General features: G+C 39.4%; 1 protein-coding gene and 1 long non-coding RNA gene across 2 annotated transcripts in view; one reads left to right on the top strand and one right to left on the bottom strand.

Moving 5' to 3' along the window:
* Positions 1–3266, bottom strand: part of LOC128650425 (uncharacterized) — a 30199-nt gene extending 26933 nt beyond the window's left edge. Inside the window, exon 1 of the long non-coding RNA XR_008400750.1 lies at positions 3201–3266. This is a non-coding gene — a long non-coding RNA (uncharacterized LOC128650425). The remainder of the gene's footprint in view (positions 1–3200) is intronic.
* FBXO41 (F-box protein 41) overlaps positions 1–26620 on the top strand; it is a 166726-nt gene that overhangs the window by 107346 nt on the left and 32760 nt on the right. The window contains exons 6-7 of the mRNA XM_053704361.1: positions 13796–13911; positions 14785–14937. Of these exons, the coding sequence (XP_053560336.1) occupies positions 13796–13911; positions 14785–14937 (269 nt within the window). The remainder of the gene's footprint in view (positions 1–13795; positions 13912–14784; positions 14938–26620) is intronic.

Raw genomic sequence — 26620 nt, 5'->3', positions numbered from 1 at the left:
TGAGACAATTAATAGAAATGCACCTCCCTGAATTGCACAGAAAGGAAAGTTGAACAAGATTCTAAAACGCACCATGTTTGTAATCCGAATGTCCTGCCCTAATAATATAGGTATTGGGGTTGTCAAAAGTTTTTATTGTCAAATTTAAAGGGACAGTCAACATCAGAATTTTTGTTGTTTTAAAACATAGATAATCTCTTAATTACCCATTCCCCAATTTTGCATAACTAACAGTCAGCTAGATTACGAGTTTTGCGTTATGGTGAAAAAGCAGCGTTATCAGGTTATAACACTGCTTTTTCACTACTGCTGCTATTACGAGTCTTGCAGGTTTAGGGGCACCGCACAGTTTTTTGGCCATAACGCAAATCAACTTACGCAAATTGCGTAAAGTCTTTTTTCAATGGGATTTTCATAGCGCCGATATTACAAGCTTTTCCTGGGAGGCCAAAAAGTGAGCGGTACACCCTATACCGTCAAGATTCGTAACGCATTCTAAAATCAGTAGTTATGAGTTTTACGCTACAAAGCTGTAACATAAAACTCATAACTAAAGTGCTAAAAAGTACACTAACACCCATAAACTACCTATTAACCGAGGCCCTCCCGCATCGCAAACACTAAAATAAAATTATTAACCCCTAATCTTCCGCTCCCGACATCGCCACCACTATAATAAACATATTAACCCCTAAACCGCCGTACTCCCGCATCGCAAACACTAGTTAAATATTATTAACCCCTAATCTTCCGCCCCTAACATCGCCGCCACCTATCTACATTTAATAACCCATAATCTGCCGCCCCTAACATCGCCGCCACCTGTCTACATTTATTAACCCCTAATCTGCCGCCCCCAACGTCGCCACCACTATACTAAAGTTATTAACCCCTAAACCTAAGTCTAACCCTAACACCCACTAACTTAATTATAATTAAAATAAATCTAAATAAAACATACTATTAATAACTAAATAATTCCTATTTAAAACTAAATACTTACCTGTAAAATAAACCCTAAGCTAGCTACAATATAAATAATAGTTAAATTGTATCTAGCTTAGGGTTTATTTTTATTTTACAGGCAAGTTTGTATTTATTTTAACTAGGTAGAATAGTTACTAAATAGTTATTAACTATTTCATAACTACCTAGCTAAAATAAATACAAATTTACCTGTAAAATAAAACCTAACTTGTCTTACACTAACACCTAACCTTACACTACAATTAAATAAATTACCTAAATTAAATACAATTAACTAAATTAAATACAAATACCTAAATTACAAAAAAACAAACACTAAATTACACAAAATAAAAAACAAATTACAATATATTTAAACTAATTACACCTAATCTAATAGCCATATCAAAATAAAAAAGCCCCCCCAAAATAAAAAAAAAAAACCTAGCCTAAACTAAACTACCAATAGCCCTTAAAAGGGCCTTTTGCAGGACACTGCCCCAAAGAAATCAGCTCTATTACCTGTAAAAAAAATACAAACAACCCCCCAACAGTAAAACCCACCACTCACACAACCAACCCCCCCAAATAAAACCCTAACTAAAAAAACCTAAGCTCCCCATTGCCCTGAAAAGGGCATTTGGATGGACATTGCCCTTAAAAGGGCATTTAGCTCTATTGCTGCCCAAACCCTAATCTAAAACTAAAACCCACCCAATAAACCCTAAAAAAATACTAACACTAACCCCCGAAGATCCACTTACAGTTTTGAAGACCGGACATCCATCGTCAACGAAGTGGCAAGAAGTCCTCAATGAAGCCGGGAGAAGTCTTCATCCAAGCCGGGAGAAGTGGTCCTCCAGACGGGCAGAAGTCTTCATCCAGACGGCATCTTCTATCTTCATCCATCCGGCACGGAGCAGGTCCATCTTCAAGACATCTGGCGCGGAGCATCCTCTTCTTACGATGACTCCCGACGAATGAAGGTTCCTTTAAGTGACGTCATCCAAGACAGCCAATCGGAATTAAGGTTGAAAAAATCCTATTGGCTGATGCAATCAGCCAATAGGATTGAACTTCAATCCTATTGGCTGATCTAATCAGCCAATAGTATTGAGCTCACATTCTATTGGCTGTTCCAATCAGCACGTACAACAAGCTCACCGCTGACTTAAGCAGCGCTGGTATTGGAGTGCGGTATGGAGCACAAGTTTGCTCTACGCTCAGTTCTTGTCTTTTAACGCCGGGTTTATAAAAACCTGTAATACCAGTGCTGTAGGTAAGTGAGCGGTGACAATAACGTGCAAGTTAGCACCGCACCCCTCATAACGCAAAACTTGTAATCTAGCCGAGTTATATTAATACACATTTTAACTCTGTGATTACCTTGTATCTAAGCATCTGCAGACTGCCCACTTATTTCAGTTCTTTTGAGAGACTTGCATATTATCCAATCAGTGCTCTCTCCTTGGTAAATTTATATGCATGAGCTCAATGTTATCTATATGAAACACATGAACTAATGCCCTCTAGTGGTCAAAATGCATTTAGCTTAGAGGCGGCCTTTAAGGTCTAAGAAATTAGCATATGAACCTCCTAGGTTTTGCTTTCAACTTAGAATAACAAGAGAACAAAGGGAAATTGGTGATAAAAGTAAATTGGAAAGTTGTTTACATGCCCTATTGAATCTTGAAAGGTTTTTTTTTACTTGACTGTCCTTTTTATTATTTTACCAAATGCTCCCATAACATTTCTAAACATAACTCTCTAAACAAATATTTTATAAGCAATTGTAAAGCCTAATTTGTGCTGAATATAAAATCTTGTATTGAATATGACATTTCTATCAGATTAAAGGGTATAATGAAATGAGTCTGTGATTACAGTGATTGCAAGTATTACAGATCAGCAAACCAATGTACGTTTTAAGTGCTTAGTATGTTACTAATTATAACCAAGCTAAACACTATTTAATATTAAATGGGGGAGAATGATAACTAGGAAATGGTTTCATTACAGGGATCGAAGGAAGTGGGATAGACAATCAAATGAGCATATAAAGATCCTTATAAAATAATCCTTATGACTAAACATGCACCCCATAAAAAGTGCAACATTTAAAAGGACATAATACTCATATGCTAAATAACTTGAAACTGATGCAGCATAACTGTAAAAAGCTGACAAGAACATATCACATGAACATCTGTATGTAAAAAAGGAAGAGATTTTACCTCTAAATTTCTTCAGTTTGCAGTAGCAAGTGTTCAGTAAACAGTTATCCTTCAGCTACTGTCAGCTGCAGGTTGAAAAGAAAAAAACAATAGCTAATCAGCATCAGCAGTGCTGAGGTCATGCTTTGCTTTACTGTGATCTCATGAGATTTTACTGATATCTTGTTAGATTTCATAAAACACATCCTTAAACTGAGTAGGGAAATAACATGACTGTGCTGCACATGCCAGATGCACACGTTATCTCAAGTCCTGGGACTATCATCCTGATTGGCTGCAGAAAATCAATTTACAATGGGATGTGGCTACTGAGGACATTTTGAGGTAAAATATCTTCCTTTTTTACATAGAGATGTCCTGCTGAAACAAAACAACCAATATATAATATTATTGTGGGTTTCTCACTAAAAAATTATCTACAGTAGGGCTTGAATTTGAGCAGCATCTAAAAACTCAAAAACAGCTCAGCACAGGGGTGTGAAAGGGCTCAGCAGTTGAAGGGTTAATATATTATTATAACACCCAATAGTGAATAAATAATGCATTATATATTAAATTTTATAGGGGGGTGGGGGCTGGGGAAGATATGGAAATAATTTTTATTTTTTTCTCTTTTCTTCAGGTTTCTTGTGTTGCTTTTGTCCCCCAAAATAGAGATATTGATTTCCAAAATCATTTAAGCTAAATAGTAAATATATCATAAACTCCAATTTATGGAGGGCTATGTAAATTTGTCTATCTCTGCTGTGGAGGGTATAGTATCTATATGCTCTAATGAGTTATTTTGTCGGGTTTTGTTTGTACTGTATAAAAAGGAAAAGTTTAACAGTGGGCTATGAAGCGACATATATTTGCTTTTGAACTGTGTTTTTTTTGTTTGTCTTATGTATCGCCTTTGTAAGGCAATCAAGTGTATTGTGATCACACTGCTGAAATATTAAATACATTTTAAAAATATATATATATACAGTATATATATTTATATATTACATTTTATAAATCACTCAAGTCTGGATACATAATTTTAGACATAAGTTAGCATTATGATTGGTTGCTAAAACTCTTGTCCAATTTATTTTTAAACTTGGGGAACCCAAATACATTTCTCTGTATATATATATATATATATATATATATATATATATATATATATATATATATATATATATATATATACAGGGAGTGCAGAATTATTAGGCAAGTTGTATTTTTGAGGATTAATTTTATTATTGAACAACAACCATGTTCTCAATGAACCTAAAAAACTCATTAATATCAAAGCTGAATATTTTTGGAAGTAGTTTTTAGTTTGTTTTTAGTTATAGCTATTTTAGGGGGATATCTGTGTGTGCAGGTGACTATTACTGTGCATAATTATTAGGCAACTTAACAAAAAACAAATATATACCCATTTCAATTATTTATTTTTACCAGTGAAACCAATATAACATCTCAACATTCACAAATATACATTTCTTACATTCAAAAACAAAACAAAAACAAATCAGTGACCAATATAGCCACCTTTCTTTGCAAGGACACTTAAAAGCCTGCCATCCATGGATTCTGTCAGTGTTTTGATCTGTTCACCATCAACATTGCGTGCAGCAGCAACCACAGCCTCCCAGACACTGTTCAGAGAGGTGTACTGTTTTCCCTCCTTGTAAATCTCACATTTGATGATGGACCACAGGTTCTCAATGGGGTTCAGATCAGGTGAACAAGGAGGCCATGTCATTAGATTTTCTTCTTTTATACCCTTTCTTGCCAGCCACGCTGTGGAGTACTTGGACGCGTGTGATGGAGCATTGTCCTGCATGAAAATCCTGTTTTTCTTGAAGGATGCAGACTTCTTCCTGTACCACTGCTTGAAGAAGGTGTCTTCCAGAAACTGGCAGTAGGACTGGGAGTTGAGCTTTACTCCATCCTCAACCCGAAAAGGCCCCACAAGCTCATCTTTGATGAGACCAGCCCAAACCAGTACTCCACCTCCACCTTGCTGGCGTCTGAGTCAGACTGGAGCTCTCTGCCCTTTACCAATCCAGCCACGGGCCCATCCATCTGGCCCATCAAGACTCACTCTCATTTCATCAGTCCATAAAACCTTAGAAAAATCAGTCTTGGCCCAGTCTTGACGTTTCAGCTTGTGTGTCTTGTTCAGTGGTGGTCGTCTTTCAGCCTTTCTTACCTTGGCCATGTCTCTGAGTATTGCACACCTTGTGCTTTTGGGCACTCCAGTGATGTTGCAGCTCTGAAATATGGCCAAACTGGTGGCAAGTGGCATCTTGGCAGCTGCACGCTTGACTTTTCTCAGTTCATGGGCAGTTATTTTGCGCCTTGGTTTTTCCACACGCTTCTTGCGACCCTGTTGACTATTTTGAATGAAACGCTTGATTGTTCAATGATCACGCTTCAGAATCTTAGCAATTTTAAGAGTGTTGCATCCCTCTGCAAGATATCTCACTATTTTTGACTTTTCTGAGCCTGTCAAGTCCTTCTTTTGACCCATTTTGCCAAAGGAAAGGAAGTTGCCTAATAATTATGCACACCTGATATAGGGTGTTGATGTCATTAGACCACACCCCTTCTCATTACAGAGATGCACATCACCTAATATGCTTAATTGGTAGTAGGCTTTGAGCCTATACAGCTTGGAGTAAGACAACATGCATAAAGAGGATGATGTGGTCAAAATACTCATTTGCCTAATAATTCTGCACTTCCTGTATAGTCAAAAGAAGCAACACTGATAAGCCACCATTAAAGAATACAAGACTATAGAGAGTGTTAGAGTTGGAAGCTAAGTGCTTGTGCATGAGACAGATGTCACTCATTCTCCTCCCGCCATATGTGTAGTGACATTGCCATCTCCACAAAGAAAACAAGTTTCCAAACAGAATATGTTTACTTTTACTATTAATTTTTTTGAAGGCCTACAAACACACATTAAAGGGACAGTCTAGTCAAAATTAAACTTTGACTATTCAGATAGGGCATTTAATTGTAAACAACTTTCCAATTTACTTTTATCATCAAAATTGCTTTGTTTTCTTGGTATTTTTAGATGAAAGCTAAGCCTAGGTAGGCCCATATGCTAATTTCTAAGCCCTTTAAAGGGACCCTTAACACCTGACTTCTAATAATCCCCAAAAAATACTTTTTCTTATTAAACAAAATAAAGTAATCACTACTGCCTATTTTTTCTGTTCCTCTTAGCCCAAACTTTTGAAGGAGATTGTTTTAAAATACAGTGTTGGGGCAGTGCTTGATTTCCTATGTAAGCTGCCATATTGTAGCGTGCGTTACAGGGCTCAGTAGTCACATGATACACACACCATATTATCTATGCATACACAGTACTCAGAGGAAGGAATCACATCTCTCTCTCCCTGCAGCGTGTGAGCTGCAGTGTCTGAAAAGTTATTTCTCAGTGAGGGTATAAATATATTTAATTTCCCTGTTAATGTATATAAAACATGTTATGCAGAAATTTAAATAAAATACTTATAACTACTGTGTTTATGTTTTTAACTCCCCCCACACACGCAGGTTTTTTTCTCTCCTCAAACTCTGTCCGTAAAGTTTTATGCTCATTAAGCACTTACCAGAGCCGGTTCCTGTGTTATTATTTTAAAACTACTGACTGCTCTGGGGGAGGGAGGGGGAAGCTCCCACGGACGGACGGCATGCTGCATATCATTAGTTCAAAAGACTTCATCTTTTCATGACCTCTCCTCCTGAATGTAAATCACTAAGGACTGACACCCAGCATAAGACGTTTAGCAAGGATCGTATGCATTATCACACTGCTAGATAATGCATACGATCCTTGCTAAACGTCTTATGCTGGGTGTCAGTCCTTAGTGATTTACATTCAGGAGGAGAGGTCATGAAAAGATGAAGTCTTTTGAACTAATGATATGCAGCATGCCGTCCGTCCGTGGGAGCTTCCCCCTCCCTCCCCCAGAGCAGTCAGTAGTTTTAAAATAATAACACAGGAACCGGCTCTGGTAAGTGCTTAATGAGCATAAAACTTTACGGACAGAGTTTGAGGAGAGAAAAAAACCTGCGTGTGTGGGGGGAGTTAAAAACATAAACACAGTAGTTATAAGTATTTTATTTAAATTTCTGCATAACATGTTTTATATACATTAACAGGGAAATTAAATATATTTATACCCTCACTGAGAAATAACTTTTCAGACACTGCAGCTCACACGCTGCAGGGAGAGAGAGATGTGATTCCTTCCTCTGAGTACTGTGTATGCATAGATAATATGGTGTGTGTATCATGTGACTACTGAGCCCTGTAACGCACGCTACAATATGGCAGCTTACATAGGAAATCAAGCACTGCCCCAACACTGTATTTTAAAACAATCTCCTTCAAAAGTTTGGGCTAAGAGGAACAGAAAAAATAGGCAGCAGTGATTACTTTATTTTGTTTAATAAGAAAAAGTAGGTTTCAGCTATTTTTATCAGGTGTTTAATGTCCCTTTAAGGGCGCTTCTTATCTAAATGCATTTGACAGTTTTCTCAGCTATAGGGTGTTAGTTCATGTGTGTCATATAGATAACATTGTGGTCCCGCCCATGGAGTTACTTTTGAGAGGGCACTGATTGGCTAAAACGCAAGTCTGTCAAGAACTGAAATAATGGGGCAGAGGTAAAAAGTATATTAATATAACCGTGTTAGTTATGCAAAATTGGGTAATTGGGTTTATTGGGTAATAAAAGGATCTATCTTTTTAAAACAATAAAAATTCTGGAGTAGACAGTCCTTTTAAGGGCTAGATTACAAGTGGAGCACTCCCACTTGAGCGTAAACTTCGCTAGACTAAGGCATTTTATGCACATAGGGTAGCACTCGTATTATGAGTTAAAAGCAAAAAGATTGTGCGTGAGCGATACCCAACAAGTGCTAATCAAATATCATGACCGCATTAACGTATTCTCCCCATAGAAGTCATTGGAGAGTGCAGAAGGAAAAACCTAACAGCTGTCACTCGCACACTAACCTGACTGCAGTTATTCATATTTCACATTCCTATGTTCTTCACATACAGAACAATGTCATTTTTATTGTAAATACATATTTATATATATATCTATATAGACCTATACCTATACAGGGAGTGCAGAATTATTAGGCAAGTTGTATTTTTGAGGATTAATTTTATTATTGAACAACAACCATGTTCTCAATGAACCCAAAAAACTCATTAATATCAAAGCTGAATATTTTTGGAAGTAGTTTTTAGTTTGTTTTTAGTTTTAGCTATTTTAGGGGGATATCTGTGTGTGCAGGTGACTATTACTGTGCATAATTATTAGGCAACTTAACAAAAAACAAATATATACCCATTTCAATTATTTATTTTTACCAGTGAAACCAATATAACATCTCAACATTCACAAATATACATTTCTGACATTCAAAAACAAGACAAAAACAAATCAGTGACCAATATAGCCACCTTTCTTTGCAAGGACACTCAAAAGCCTGACATCCATGGATTCTGTCAGTGTTTTGATCTGTTCACCATCAACATTGCGTGCAGCAGCAACCACAGCCTCCCAGACACTGTTCAGAGAGGTGTACTGTTTTCCCTCCTTGTAAATCTCATATTTGATGATGGACCACAGGTTCTCAATGGGGTTCAGATCAGGTGAACAAGGAGACCATGTCATTAGATTTTCTTCTTTTATACCCTTTCTTGCCAGCCACGCTGTGGAGTACTTGGACACGTGTGATGGAGCATTGTCCTGCATGAAAATCATGTTTTTCTTGAAGGATGCAGACTTCTTCCTGTACCACTGCTTGAAGAAGGTGTCTTCCAGAAACTGGCAGTAGGACTGGGAGTTGAGCTTGACTCCATCCTCAACCCGAAAAGGCCCCACAAGCTCATCTTTGATGATACCAGCCCAAACCAGTACTCCACCTCCACCTTGCTGGCGTCTGAGTCGGACTGGAGCTCTCTGCCCTTTACCAATCCAGCCACGGGCCCATCCATCTGGCCCATCAAGACTCACTCTCATTTCATCAGTCCATAAAACCTTAGAAAAATCAGTCTTGAGATATTTCTTGGCCCAGTCTTGACGTTTCAGCTTGTGTGTCTTGTTCAGTGGTGGTCGTCTTTCAGCCTTTCTTACCTTGGCCATGTCTCTGAGTATTGCTCACCTTGTGCTTTTGGGCACTCCAGTGATGTTGCAGCTCTGAAATATGGCCAAACTGGTGGCAAGTGGCATCTTGTCAGCTGCACGCTTGACTTTTCTCAGTTCATGGGCAGTTATTTTGCGCCTTGGTTTTTCCACACGCTTCTTGCGACCCTGTTGACTATTTTGAATGAAACGCTTAATTGTTCGATGATCACGCTTCAGAAGCTTTGCAATTTTAAGAGTGCTGCATCCTTCTGCAAGATATCTCACTATTTTTGACTTTTCTGAGCCTGTCAAGTCCTTCTTTTGACCCATTTTGCCAAAGGAAAGGAAGTTGCCTAATAATTATGCACACCTGATATAGGGTGTTGATGTCATTAGACCACACCCCTTCTCATTACTGAGATGCACATCACCTAATATGCTTAATTGGTAGTAGGCTTTCGAGCCTATACAGCTTGGAGTAAGACAACATGCATAAAGAGGATGATTTGGTCAAAATACTCATTTGCCTAATAATTCTGCACTCCCTGCATATCTTTTCCTATAGATATATAGGTATAGATATCTGTTTTACATTAACAGTATAAGATATATAGAAATCTAAATCTAATAATACATTTTTTATTATTTTCTATGTGAAGAACATAGGAAGGGAAAATATTCGTAACGCGATTCTGGGTTCACGATTTAGGGCTAACTCAGTCGGGTTAACACACATGAACAATTGCTAACTTCAATGCACGTTCTTGAAATATTAAAAAAAAGTAATAATTCGGAACAATTATTATACATACTGTAACATTTCTAAATAGTCCATAGAATATATCTATATTTTTTACAGTATGTATAATCATTTTGCATAATTATATTTTTCTGTAATATTTTTTATTTAATATTTCAAGAACACGCATTTTACTGTCAGCTTTTTACAGTTATACTGCATCAGTTTCAAGTGATTTAGCTTATTAGTATTATGTCCCTTTAAGCGTGATTGCGCTTGAGTAAAGGCATTTACTTTCAACTCCTAATATGCGCACTATTTCTTTTGTGCGAATAAACCCGATTTCCTTCCAAAGGCAGGGAGAGTCCACGACTTCATTCATTACTGTTGGGAATATCAACATCTGACCACCAGGAGGAGGCAAAGACACCCCAGCCATAGGCTATAAATATCCCTCCCACGTTCCCATCCCCCCAGTCATTCTTTACCTTTCATCACTAGAGGAGGATGACAGAACAGCCAATAGAATGTGAGCTCAATCTGATTGGCTGATTGGATCAGCCAATCGGATTGAACTTGAATCTGATTGGCTGATTTAATCAGCCAATCAGATTTTTCCTACCTTAATTCCGATTGGCTGATAGAATCCTATCAGCCAATCGGAATTCGAGGGACGCCATCTTGGATGACGTCACTTAAAGGAACCTTCATTCGTCGGTAGAAGAGGATGTTCCGCGCCGGAGGTTTTGAAGATGGAGCCGCTCCTCGTCGCATGGATGAAGATAGAAGATGCCGCTTGGATGAAGATGTTTGCCGGTCCGGATGTCCTCTTCTGCCCGGATAGGATGAAGATTCTGCCGATCCGGATGTCTTCTTTTGGTCCATTGCTGCTCGGCTGAGTGAAGACGACTCAAGGTAGGGAGATCTTCAGGGGGGTAGTGTTAGGTTTATTTAAGGGGTTTTTTGGTTAGAGTAGGGGTATGTGGGTGGTGGGTTGTAATGTTGGGGGGTGGTATTGTGTTTTTTTTACAGGCAAAAGAGCGGATTTCTTTGGGGCATGCCCCACAAAAAGCCCTTTTAAGGGCTGGTAAGGTAATAGAGCTGTTAACTATTTTAATTTAGATTAGGGTAGGGAATTTTTTATTTTGGGGGGCTTTGTTATTTTATTAGGGGGCTTAGAGTAGGTGTAATTAGCTTAAAATTCTTGTAATCTTTTTTTTTTTTGTAATTTAGTTTAGTTTATTTAATTGTATGTAATTGTAGTTAATTGATTTAATTTATTTATTGATAGTGTAGTGTTAGGTTTAATTGTAACTTAGGTTAGGATTTATTTTACAGGTAATTTTGTAATTATTTTAACTAGGTAGCTATTAAATAGTTAATAACTATTTAATAGCTATAGTACCTAGTTAAAATAAATACAAAGTTGCCTGTAAAATAAATATAAATCCTAAAATAGCTACAATATAATTATTTGTTATATTGTAGCTATATTAGGGTTTATTTTACAGGTAAGTATTTAGCTTTAAATAGGAATACTTTAGTTAATAATATTTAATTTATTTCGTTAGAATAAAATTATATTTAAGTTAAGGGGGTGTTAGGGTTAGGATTAGACTTAGCTTTAGGGGTTACTAACTTTATTAGAGTAGCGGCCAGGTCCGGTCGGCAGATTAGGGGTTAATACTTGAAGTTTGGTGTCGGCGATGTTAGGGAGGGCAGATTAGGGGTTAATACTATTTATTATAGGGTTTTTGAGGCGGGAGTGCAGCGGTTTAGGGTTAATACATTTATTATAGTGGCAGCGAGATCCGGTCGGCAGATTAGGGGTTAATAAGTGTAGGTAAGGTAGCGGCAACATGGGGGGGCAGATTAGGGGTTAATAAATATATAGGGGTCGGCGGTGTTGTGGGCAGTAGATTAGCGGTACATAGGTATAATGTAGGTTGCAGCGGTGTCCGGAGTGGCAGATTAGGGGTTAATAATAAAATGCAGGGGTCAGCGATAGCGGGGGCGGCAGATTAGAGGTTAATAAGTGTAAGGTTAGGGGTGTTTAGACTCGGGGTTCATGTTAGGGTGTTAGGTGCAGACTTAGGAAGTGTTTCCCCAAAGGAAACAATGGGGCTGCGTTGGGAGCTTAACGCTGCTTTTTTGCAGGTGTTAGGTTTTTTTCAGACCAAACTGCCCCATTGTTTCCTATGAGGGAATCGTGCACGAGCACGTTTTTCCAGCTAGCCGCTACAGTAAGCAACGCTGGTATTGAGAGTTGAAGTGGCGGTAAATATGCCTGTACGCTCCCTTTTTGGAGCCTAACACAGCCCTTCAGAGAACTCTCAATACCAGCGTTATTTAAAAGGTGCGGGGGGGGGAAAAACACGCATAGCTAACGCACCCCTTTGGCCGCAAAACTCTAAATCTAGGCGTTAGAGTTTTACAACAGGCTCCGTTTGAGCCCATGCATTCTGTTGACTTCAAGCTTTTGTCTTGGGAGGTTTTGTTTTTGTTAGCTATTGCTTCGGCACGCAGAGTTTCAGAAATTTCTGCTCTACAATGTGACCCTCCTTATCTTGTGTTTCATGCTGATAAGGCGTTTTTTTATGTACAAAGTTAGTTTTTCTACCCAAGGTAGTCTCAGATTGTAACATTAATCAGGAAATAGTTGTTCCGTCTTTTTGTCCTAAACCTTCCGCCCCTAAAAAACAGTTACTTCATAATCTGGATGTGGTTGGTGCTTTAAAATTTTACCTTCAAGCTACTAAGGAGTTCAGGCAGTCCTCATCATTATTTATTCTTTACTCTGGCAAGCACAAGAGCCAGAAGGCTACTGCTACTTCATTGTCCTTTTGGTTGAGGAGTGTCATCCGCTTAGCTTATGAGACAGCGGGACAGCGGGACAGCAGCCTCCTGAGAGGATTAAGGCTCATTCTACTAGGGCTGTTGCTTCCTCCTGGGCTTTAAAGAATGAAGCCTCTAAATCAGATTTGTAAGGCGGCTACATGGTCCTTCTTACATACTTTTTAAAAATTCTACAAATTTTATGTTTTCGCTTCGGCTGAAGCGGCTTTTGGGAGAAAGGTGTTACAGGCTGTTGTGCCCTCAGTTTAGGGTCAGCCTTCTTTTGTCCCTCCCATTTATTCATCAGTGTCCTCTAGAGCTTCCAAACAGTTATGAATGAAGTCGTGGACTCTCCCTGCCTTTGGAAGGAAAACAAAATGTATGCTTACCAGATAAATTCCTTTCCTTCCTGACACGGAGAATCCACAACCCGGCCCATAAATATTTTTTGTTGGCTTACTAATTTAATTTTTTCTTCTGGCACCTCTACACCCTAATGCTTCTCCTGCTTTTCCTCATTCCCTTGGCTCAATGACTGGGGGGGGTATTTATAGCCTTTGGCTGTGGTGTCTTTGCCCCCTCCTGGTGGTCAGATGTTGATATTCCCAACAGTTATAAATGAAGTTGTGGACTCCCCCTGCCAAGAAGGAAAGGAATTTATCTGGTAAACATAAATGTTGTTATCGCTTGTGCACAACAGTTAACGCTCCACATGTAATCTAGACCTAAGTTACAAGATTGCTGGAGTGATATGCATTCTAGGGTACTTTAAACTAAATTAGCAAATTAAAATATTATTGCTACTGTATTTATCTGTTTTTCTGGATAATTAACATTTGTCTGTTAGCTGTCTAACCCTAATTATTTGTTATCCTCAGTTCCTGATCACTCTATCACAGTGGTGCACACAGACGCACTCCCTGACCCTGCAGAACCTTAAGCCGCGCCAGCGAGGGAAGAAAGAGACAAAAGAGGAATATATGAAAAGCACAAGGTTAGGCTGCAAGAAGAGTGCTCAGTAACTCATGCACAAGATCACATAAATCCCACTCTTCTGTAAAAGACTTGTAAAGATGTGAGAAATTGCTGCTCCAAGGCTTGAAAAAGCCAATAGCACACATCAAACTGACACAAATAGTCATGTGTGATTGGTGTAACTGACAGCTCATGTGTAACTGACAGCCCCTGTGTAACTGCCAGACCCTGTGTAACTGACAGCTCCTGTTTAACTGACAGCTCCTGTTTAACTGACAGCTCATGTGTAACTGACAGCTCCTGTGTAACTGACAGCTCCTGTGTAACTGACAGCTCCTGTGTAACTGACAGCTCCTGTTTAACTGACAGCTCCTGTGTAACTGACAGACCCTGTGTAACAGATTGACCCTGTGTAACTGACAGCTCCAGTGTAACTGACAGCTCTTGTGTCACTGACAGCTCTCGTGTAACTTACAGCTCTCGTGTAACGGACAGCTCCTGTTTAACTGACAGAATCTCGTGTAACTGACAGAATCCCGTGTAACTGACAGAACCCAGGGTAACTGACAGCTCCTGTGTAACAGAGTGACCCTGTGTAATTGACAGCTCGTGTGTAACTGACAGCTCCTGTTTAACTGACAGCTCCTGTGTAACTGACAGCTCCTGTGTAACTGACAGACCCTGTGTAACTGACAGACCCTGTGCAACTGACAGACCCTGTGCAAATACACACACACACATACACTTATATACACACACATAGATTTAATTGATTGTGATTTACCCAGATGAACAACTGATCACACTCAGGCCTATAGCAATAGAAACTATGAAGCTTTGTGCTGTAATCGCATGGAATTGCTTATAGATGGGATTATTTTACTCTCTATAGGGGCTCCCTGGAAGCCGGACTGGAATCATTACTTAAAGCAACAGGAGGGAACTTGCTGATCCTTCGGATATCTCACTGTCCGAATATCCTGACTGACCGATCCTTGTGGCTGGCTAGTTGCTACTGCCGAGCATTGCAGGCTGTCACATACAGGTACTGCAGGGTACTACATGCTGTCACATACAGGTACTGCAGGGTACTACATGCTGTCACATACAGGTACTGCAGGGTACTACATGCTGTCACATACAGGTACTGCAGGGTACTACAAGCTGTAACACACAGGTACTGCAGGGTACTACAAGTTGTAACACACAGGTACTGCAGGGTACTACAAGTTGTAACACACAGGTACTGCAGGGTACTACAAGTTGTAACACATAGGTACTGCAGGGTACTACATGCTGTCACATACAGGTACTGCAGGGTACTACATGCTGTCACATACAGGTACTGCAGGGTACTACATACTGTCACATACAGGTACTGCAGGGTACTACATGTTGTCATATACAGGTACTGCAGGGTACTACAAGCTGTCACATACAGGTACTGCAGAGTACTACATGTTGTCATATACAGGTACTGCAGGGTACTACAATCTGTCATATACAGGTACTGCAGGGTACTACAATCTGTCACATACAGGTACTGCATGGTACTACAATCTGTCACATACAGGTACTGCAGGGTACTACAATCTGTCACATACAGGTACTGCATGGTACTACATGCTGTCACATACAGGTACTGCAGGGTACTACATACTGTCATATACAGGTACTGCAGGGTACTACAAGCTGTCACATACAGGTACTGCAGAGTACTACATACTGTCATATACAGGTACTGCAGGGTACTACATGCTGTCACATACAGGTACTGCAGGGTACTACAAGCTGTAACACACAGGTACTGCAGGGTACTACATACTGTCATATACAGGTACTGCAGGGTACTACATGCTGTAACACACAAGTACTGCAGGGTACTACATGCTGTCATATACAAGTACTGCAGGGTACTACATGCTGTCACATACAAGTAGTGCAGGGTACTACACGCTGTCATATATAGGTACTGTAGGTTACTACAAGCTGTCACATACAGGTACTGCAGTGTACTACAAGCTGTCACATACAGGTACTGCATACTACTACAAGCTGTTGTCATATTCAGGTACTGCAGGGTACTACAAGCTGTCACATACAGGTACTGCAGTGTACTACAAGCTGTCACATACAGGTACTGCATACTACTACAAGCTGTCACATACAGGTACTGCAGGGTACTACATGTTGTCATATTCAGGTACTGCAGGGTACTACATGCTGTCACATACAGGTACTGCAGGGACTACATGTTGTCATATTCAGGTACTGCAGGGTACTACAAGGTGTCACAAACAGGTACTGCAGGGTACTACAAGGTGTCACAAACAGGTACTGCAGAGTACTACATGCTGTCACATACAGTTATTGCAGGGACTACATGTTGTCATATACAGGTACTGCAGGGTACTACATGCTGTCACATACAGGTACTGCAGGGTACTACAAGCTGTCATATATAGGTACTGCAGGTTACTACAAGCTGTCACATACAGGTACTGCAGAGTACTACATGCTGTCACATACAGGTACTGCATGGTACTACAAGCTGTCACATACAGGTACTGCATGGTACTACAAGCTGTCACAAACAGGTACTGCAGAGTACTACAAGGTTCCATACACAGGGTACTACAAGCTGTCATATAGGTACTGCAGGGTACTACAAGCTGTTAAACACAGGTACTGCAGGGTACTACAAGCTGTCATATACAGGTACTATAGGGTACTACAAGCTGTCACATACAGGTACTGCAGAGTACTAAAATATGTCACATACAGGAACTGCAGAGTATTACAAGGTGTCACATATAGGTACTGCAGAGTACTACGAGCTGTCCCATACAAGTACTGCAGGGTACTACAAGGTGTCACAAACAGGTACTGCAGAGTACTACATGCGGTCACATACAGGTATTGCAGGGTACTACATGCTGTTACATACAGGTACTGCAGGGTACTACAAACTGTCATATATATAGGTACTGCAGGGTACTACAAGCTGTCACATACAGGTACTGCAGAGTACTACAAGGTGTCACAAACAGGTACTGCAGGGTACTACATGCTGTCACGTACAGGAACTGCAGGGTACTACAAGCTGTCATATATAGGTACTGCAGGGTACCACATGCTGTTACATACAGGTACTGCAGAGTACTACAATATGTCACATACAGGTAGTGCAGAGTACTTATTACAAGGTGTCACACACAGATACTGCAGGGCACTACACGCTGTCATATATAGGTACTGCAGGGTACTGCAAGCTGTCCCATACAGGTAGTGCAGGGTACTAGATGCTGTCACAAACAGGTACTGCAGGGTACTACATGCGGTCACATACAGGTACTGCAGGGTACTACAAACTGTCACATACAGATACTGCAGAGTACTTATTACAAGGTGTCACACAAAGATACTGCAGGGTACTACAAGCTGTCACATATAGGTACTGCAGAGTACTACACGCTGTCATATATAGGTACTGCAGGGTACTACAAGCTGTCACATACAGGTACTGCAGAGTACTACACGCTGTCATATATAGGTACTGCAGTGTAATACAAGCTGTCACATACAGGTAATGCAGGGTACTACAAGAAGTCACATAAAGGTAGTGCAGAGTACTACAAGGTGTCACATACAGGTACTGCAGAGTTCTACAAGGTGTGACTTACAGGTACTGCAGGGTACTACAATATGTCACATACAGGTACTGTAGGGTACTACAAGCTGTCACAAACAGGTACTGCAGGGTACTACAGGGTGTCACAAACAGGTACTGCAGGGTACTACATGCTGTTACATACAGGTACTGCAGGGTACTACATGCTGTCACATACAGGTACTGCAGAGTACTACAAGGTGTCACAAACAGGTACTGCAGGGTACTACAAGGTGTCACAAACAGGTACTGCAGAGTACTACAAGGTGTCACAAACAGGTACTGCAGGGTACTACATGCTGTTACATACAGGTACTGCAGGGTACTACAAGCTGTCACATACATGTACTGCAGAGTACTACAAGGTGTCACAAACAGGTACTGTGGGTTACTACAAGCTGTCACATACAGGTACTGCAGAGTACTACAAGGTGTCACAACCAGGTACTGCAGGGTACTACAAGCTGTCACATACAGGTACTGCAGAGTACTACAAGGTGTCACAAACAGGTACTGCAGGGTACTACATGCTGTTACATACAGGTACTGCAGGGTACTACAAGATGTCACATACAGGTACTGTAGAGTACTACAAGCTGTCACAAACAGGTACTGCAGGGTACTACAGGGTGTCACAAACAGGTACTGCAGGGTACTACATGCTGTCAAGTACAGGAACTGCAGGGTACTACAAGCTGTCATATATAGGTACTGCAGGGTACTACATGCTGTCACATACAGGTACTGCAGAGTACTACAAGCCATCATATATATAGGTACTGCAGGGTACTACATGCTGTCACATACAGGTACTGCAGAGTACTACAAGGTGTCACAAACAGGTACTGCAGGGTACTACATGCTGTTACATACAGGTACTGCAGGGTACTACAAGCTGTCATATATAGGTACTGCAGGGTACTACATGCTGTTACATACAGGTACTGCAGGGTACTACAAGCTCTCATATATATAGGTACTGTAGGGTACTACAAGCTGTCACATACAGGTACTGCAGAGTACTACAAGCAAATGAATGTATATCTATCAGCGCCACAATAATACCATACAAGCTATATCTGATATAGGCGGAGTCTCCCAACCAGACTCCAAAAGTTAAGAGTAAAAAGAAATGCCAAGATACAGCGCTACACTACCCTCAGATGAGGGTTGGGTTGCTAAAGATGGTGTCCACGACTAGGAATGTGTATACATAAAGGTTAATATATAATATTGTGTTACACAAAGAATATATATAAAACCATGTGAAAAAGTACTTAAAAGGTAAAAGATTAAAAACAAAAAATATATATATAGGATGTGATATTAAAATGTATTAAACAAACATTTTATTAACATAAACTGACAGTTAAAAATACAGTTAAAAATAGATTCAACAATCTAATGGATTGCCCCATACAATGTCCAAGAAGTTATGTCCTATGTAACATACAAGTGTTTAAGTCCCATACCAAAATGTCCAAAGCAAATGTTCAAGGTTAATATCCAAAAAAAAAAAAAAATGATAATATGTCCAAAGTTGGTGTAAAAATCAAAAAGGTGAAAAAATGTAAAAAATATAAAAAATATATTAAATATTTTATGAAAAGATGAAAAAATGAATAAAAATATATAAAAAATATATGAGTTGTGATCAGCAACCCATATGGAAGGAATATAATATATGTGATAGTGAATAATTCTAGTGAGGTGTACACCTAAAAAGTGTGTATAAAAATGTGTGTATATAAAAGGGTGTGGTAAAAAATGTGTCATAAAAATGTGTCATAAAAAAGGATTCAAAATCCTGGTGAAATAAATAAAGTCCAAATTGCTCCAAAAAAATGTGTATATAATTCCAAGTATTCCAAATGTGAGTGTAGAAAGTGCTGGGTTGATGTTCCTCTTCTTAAAAGGTTATCAAATGTAATGGGATATCCTCCTGTACCTAAAAAAGTGTACAGAAAATAGACATAGTGCAATAAAATCACTTTAGAATGACACTTTAGAATGACAACAACACTGTTGTTGTCATTCTAAAGTGATTTTATTGCACTATGTCTATTTTCTGTACACTTTTTTAGGTACAGGAGGATATCCCATTACATTTGATAACCTTTTAAGAAGAGGAACATCAACCCAGCACTTTCTACACTCACATTTGGAATACTTGGAATTATATACACATTTTTTTGGAGCAATTTGGACTTTATTTATTTCACCAGGATTTTGAATCCTTTTTTATGACACATTTTTATGACACATTTTTTACCACACCCTTTTATATACACACATTTTTATACACACTTTTTAGGTGTACACATCACGAGAATTATTCACTATCACATATATTATATTCCTTCCATATGGGTTGCTGATCACAACTCATATATTTTTTATATATTTTTATTCATTTTTTCATCTTTTCATAAAATATTTAATATATTTTTTATATTTTTTACATTTTTTCACCTTTTTGAATTTTACACCAACTTTGGACATATTATCATTTTTATTTTTATTTTTTTTGGATATTAACCTTGAACATTTGCTTTGGACATTTTGGTATGGGACTTAAACACTTGGGGCGCGATCCGATATCGATCGCAGTTTGCGGCGCAAGCGAGGGAACCGGCGTCGCCCGCAGTTTCAGCTCGCAACTCGAGCCATCCCATATAGGTCGCTGTCAGATGCTAACGTGCCGTAAGTCTCACAAACCAGCGATGTCCAGAAATCTGCGTAAGTACAAATTTCTGGCGTCGCCAGTGACTTGCGGCACGTTAGAAACTGCCGGCGCCTATAAAACCTGACTAAAGTTTAAAACACCCGCACTGTCTAACACGCCTCCCTAACATAGCCCGCACTGTCTAACACGCCTCCCTAACATAGCCCGCACTGTCTAACCCTCTATCCGCTATCCCCCCTCACTAGCCTAACAATAAAAAAGCTATTAACCCCTAAACCGCCGCTCCTTTACCCCGCCGCAACCTAATAAAGTTATTAACCCCTAAACCGCCGCTCCCGTACCCCGCCGCCAGCTATATTATATCTATAACCCCCTAAAGTGAGCCCCTAACACCGCCGCCATCTATATTAAAATTATTAACCCCTAATGTAAGCCCCTTACACCGCCGCCATCTCTATTAAAATGATTAACCCCTAATTTAATCTACCTACCCCGCCGCCAGCTATATTATCTATATTAACCCTAAGTATATTATAGTTAATATAGGTATTACATTATATATATTAACTATATTAACCCTAATTATATTAGGGTTAATATAGTTAATATAGTTACTATAGTATTTATATTAACTATATTAACTCTATCTAACCCTAACTAAATTTATATTAAATTAATCTAATTCATTTATAAACTAAAATATTCCTATTTAAATCTAAATACTTACCTATAAAATAAACCCTAAGATAGCTACAATATAATTAATAATTACATTGTAGCTATGTTAGGGTTAATATTTATTTTACAGGTAAATTGTTAATTATTTTAACTAGGTATAATAGATATTAAATAGTTATTAACTATTTAATATCTACCTAGTTAAAATAATTACCCAATTACCTGTAAAATAAATCCTAACCTAAGTTACAAATACGCCTACACTATCAATAAATTTAATAAACTACAAACATCTATCTAAAAATACAATTAAATTAACTAAACTAAATTACAAAAAAAAACAAACCCTAAATTACAAAAAATAAAAAAAAGATTACAAGATATTTAAGCTAATTACACCTATTCTAAGCCCCCTAATAAAATAATAAACCCCCAAAATAAAAAAAATTCCCTGCCCTATTCTAATTTCAACAAATTTCAAAGCTCTTTACCTTACCAGCCCTTAAAAGGGCCTTTTGTGGGGGCATGCCCCAAAGAATTCAGCTCTTTTGCATACAACAAATACAATACCCCCCCCCCATTACAACCCACCACCCACATACCCCTATTCTAAACCCACCCAAACCCCCCTTAAAAAAGCCTAACACTACCCCCCTGAAGATCTCCCTACCTTGTCTTCACCACACCGGGCCGAACTCCTGATCCGATCCGGGCGATGTCTTCCTCCAAGCGGCAAAGAAGAATTCTTCCTCCGGCGACGTCTTCCTCCAAGCGGCAGCAAAGTCTTCATTCTTCCGGCGGCATCTTCAATCTTCTTTCTTCGCTCCGCTGCCGCGGAGCATCCATCCCGGCCGACTGCTGAACTTGGAATGAGGTACCTTTAAATGACGTCATCCAAGATGGCGTCCGCCGAATTCCGATTGGCTGATAGGATTCTATCAGCCAATCGGAATTAAGTTAAAAAAATCTGATTGGCTGATTGAATCAGCCAATCAGATTCAAGTTCAATCCGATTGGCTGATCCAATCAGCCAATCAGATTGAGCTCGCATTCTATTGGCTGATCGGAACAGCCAATAGAATGCGAGCTCAATCTGATTGGCTGATTGGATCAGCCAATCGGATTGAACTTGAATCTGATTGGCTGATTCAAGCAGCCAATCAGATTTTTTTAACTTAATTCCGATTGGCTGATAGAATCCTATCAGCCAATCGGAATTCGGCGGACGCCATCTTGGATGACGTCCTTTAAAGGTACCTCATTCCAAGTTCAGCAGTCGGCCGGGATGGATGCTCCGCGGCGGCGGAGCGAAGAAAGAAGATTGAAGATGCCGCCGGAAGAATGAAGACTTTGCTGCCGCTTGGAGGAAGACGTCGCCGGAGGAAGAATTCTTCTTTGCCGCTTGGAGGAAGACATCGCCCGGATCGGATCAGGAGTTCGGCCCGGTGTGGTGAAGACAAGGTAGGGAGATCTTCAGGGGGGTAGTGTTAGGCTTTTTTAAGGGGGGTTTGGGTGGGTTTAGAATAGGGGTATGTGGGTGGTAGGTTGTAATGGGGGGGGGGTATTGTATTTGTTGTATGCAAAAGAGCTGAATTCTTTGGGGCATGCCCCCACAAAAGGCCCTTTTAAGGGCTGGTAAGGTAAAGAGCTTTGAAATTTGTTGAATTTAGAATAGGGCAGGGAATTTTTTTTATTTTGGGGGTTTATTATTTTATTAGGGGGCTTAGAATAGGTGTAATTAGCTTAAATATCTTGTAATCTTTTTTTTATTTTTTGTAATTTAGTGTTTGTTTTTTTTGTAATTTAGTTTAGTTAATTTAATTGTATTTTTAGATAGATGTTTGTAGTTTATTAAATTTATTGATAGTGTAGGTGTATTTGTAACTTAGGTTAGGATTTATTTTACAGGTAATTGGGTAATTATTTTAACTAGGTAGATATTAAATAGTTAATAACTATTTAATAGCTATTATACCTAGTTAAAATAATTAACAATTTACCTGTAAAATAAATATTAACCCTAACATAGCTACAATGTAATTATTAATTATATTGTAGCTATCTTAGGGTTTATTTTATAGGTAAGTATTTAGATTTAAATAGGAATATTTTAGTTTATAAATGAATTAGATTAATTTAATATAAATTTAGTTAGGGTTAGATAGAGTTAATATAGTTAATATAAATACTATAGTAACTATATTAACTATATTAACCATAATATTATTAGGGTTAATATAGTTAATATATATAATGTAATACCTATATTAACTATAATATACTTAGGGTTAATATAGATAATATAGCTGGCGGCGGGGTAGGTAGATTAAATTAGGGGTTAATCATTTTAATAGAGATGGCGGCGGTGTAAGGGGCTTACATTAGGGGTTAATAATATTAATATAGCTGGCGGCGGTATAGGGGGATTAGATTAGGGGTTAATAATTTTTATATAGGTGGCGGCGGTGTAAGGGGTCAGATTAGGGGATAGATAAGGTAGATGGCGGCGGTTTTAGAGGCTCACAGTAGGGGGTTAGTTTATGTAGATGGCGGCGGGGTCCGGGAGCGGCGGTTTAGGGGGTAATAACTTTATTAGGGATTTCGGGGGGGGGGGGGGGGATCGCGGTTGACAGGGAGATAGACATTGCGCATGCGTTAGGTGTTAGGTTTATTTTAGCAGATCGCGGTTGACAGGGAGATAGACATTGCGCATGCGTTAGGTGTTAGGTTTATTTTCTAGTTAGTTTAGGGAGTTACGGGGCTCCAATAGTCAGCGTAAGGCTTCTTACGGCTGCTTTTTGTGGCGAGGTGAAAATGGAGTAAGTTTTCTCCATTTTCGCCACGTAAGTCCTTACGCTGCATATTGGATACCAAACTGCGCGGGTTTGGTATACCTGCCTATGGCCCAAAAAACTGCGGGCGACGGCAGAAATATACGGGCGTAACTTCTAGGTTACGCCGTATATGTGATACCAAATCCGCGCAATTATTGGCGTCGCCGGCTTTTGCGGGCGACGATTTATATCGGATCGACCCCTTGTATGTTACATAGGACATAACTTCTTGGACATTGTATGGGGCAATCCATTAGATTGTTGAATCTATTTTTAACTGTATTTTTAACTGTCAGTTTATGTTAATAAAATGTTTGTTTAATACATTTTAATATCACATCCTATATATATATTTTTTGTTTTTAATCTTTTACCTTTTAAGTACTTTTTCACATGGTTTTATATATATTCTTTGTGTAACACAATATTATATATTAACCTTTATGTATACACATTCCTAGTCGTGGACACCATCTTTAGCAACCCAACCCTCATCTGAGGGTAGTGTAGCGCTGTATCTTGGCATTTCTTTTTATTTTTAGAGTACTACAAGCAGTCACAAACAGGTACTGCAGGGTACTGCAGGGTACTGCATGCTGTCACATACAGATACTGCAGAATACTAAAAAGGTGTCACAAACAGGTACTGCAGGGTACTACAAGCTGTCATATATAGGTACTGCAGGGTACTACAAGCTGTCACATACAGGTACTGCAGAGTACTACAAGCTATCACATACAGGTACTGCAGGGTACTACATGCTGTCACATGCAGCTACTGCAGAGTACTACAAGGTGTCACATACAGGTACTGCAGAGTACTACAAGGTGTCACATACAGGTACTGCAGGGTACTACATGCTGTCACATAGAGGTACTGCAGGGTACTACATGCTGTCACATGCAGGTACTGCAGGGTGCTACAAAGTGTCACAAACAGGTATTGCAGGGTACTACATGCTGTCACATACAGGTACTACAGAGTACTACAAGGTGTCACTTACAGGTGCTGCATGGTACTACAAGCTGTCACATACAGGTACTGCAGAGTACTACATGCTGTCACATACAGGTACTGCAGAGTAGTCCAATTTGTCACATGCAGGTACTGCAGGGTGCTACAAAGTGTCACAAACAGGTATTGCAGGGTATTACATGCTGTCACATACAGGTACTGCAGAGTACTACAAGGTGTCACATACAGGTACTGCAGGGTGCTACAAAGTGTCACATACAGGTACTACAGGGTACTACAAGCTGTCACAAACAGGTATTGCAGAGTACTACATGCTGTCACATACAGGTACTGCAGAGTAGTCAAATTTGTCACATACAGGTACTGCAGGGTACTAAATGCTGTCACATACAGTTACTGCAGGGTACTACAAGCTTTCACATACAGGTACTGCAGGGTAGTACAAGCTGTCACATACAGGTACTGCTTGATACTACAAGCTGTCACAAACAGGTACTGCAGAGTACTACATACTGTCACATACAGGTACTGCAGGGTACTACATGCTGTCACATACAGGTACTGCAGGGTACTACAAGCTGTCACATACAGGTACTGCCAGGTACTACATGCTATCACATACAGGTACTGCAGAGTACTACATACTGTCAAATACATGAACTGCATGGTACTACAAGCTGTCACATACAGGTACTGAAGACTACTACATTCTGTCACATACAGGTACTGCAGGGTACTACACGCTGTCACATACAGGTACTGCATGGTACTACAACCTGTCACATACAGGTACTGAAGAGTACTACATGCTGTCACATACAGGTACTGCAGAGTACTACATGTTGTCATATACAGGTACTGCAGGGTACTACAATCTGTCACATACAGGTACTGTATGGTACTACATGCTGTCACATACAGATACTGCAGAGTACTACATGCTGTCATATACAGGTACTGCAGTGTACTACAATCTGTCACATACAGGTACTGCATGGTACTACAACCTGTCACATACAGGTACTGAAGAGTACTACATGCTGTCATATACAGGTACTGCAGGGTACTACAATCTGTCATATACAGGTACTGCAGGGTACTACAATCTGTCACATACAGGTACTGCATGGTACTACAATCTGTCACATACAGGTACTGCATGGTACTACAATCTGTCACATACAGGTACTGCATGGTACTACAATCTGTCACATACAGGTACTGCATGGTACTACATGCTGTCACATACAGGTACTGCAGAGTACTACATGCTGTCATATACAGGTACTGCAGGGTACTAAAATCTGTCACATACAGGTACTGAAGACTACTACATGCTTAAATTACAAAAAGATATAGGCACAATATCATGTAATAGGATTATAGAATTAATAAAAACCTCGGTGCTACCCCTTTTTATAGCATGACTAACAAGGAAAGGGGAGAGAGGGGTTTGTTAAGCACTCTTACAGCTATAATATCTATGTTGCTGTATCCAAACAGCATAAGGACATTGCTAGTCTGTAGCGGTATATATATAAAAAATTGAATTTTTATTAAATTTTCAACATAAAAAGGTGATCTGTATCACCTAAGTGCCCCACATTGGATATTACCCTCAAGAACACCGTTCAGGCTGCAAGCTATAAAAAAGGCTACCTCCCTGTATTCCTGGCCGATAACTGGAAACATCGGCATCAGGTGTCAGAGGTAGCATATAGTAACATTAGCAAGCAGCACATACGGTGAATGCGGGTAACAGAATTATTTAAAAAAATAGAACAGCACAAATGCATTTCGGCCGCTATACGGCCTTTTTCAATGTGATACGATTTGTAAAAGTGACAAGCCGAACCTCCGTAATCCAAGCCTTTTAAACCCCTA

This window comes from Bombina bombina, chromosome 2 (assembly GCF_027579735.1).
Source record: "Bombina bombina isolate aBomBom1 chromosome 2, aBomBom1.pri, whole genome shotgun sequence".
In the NCBI taxonomy this organism is placed as follows: Eukaryota; Metazoa; Chordata; class Amphibia; order Anura; family Bombinatoridae; genus Bombina; species Bombina bombina.
This window is presented reverse-complemented; position numbering and strand designations above follow the sequence as displayed.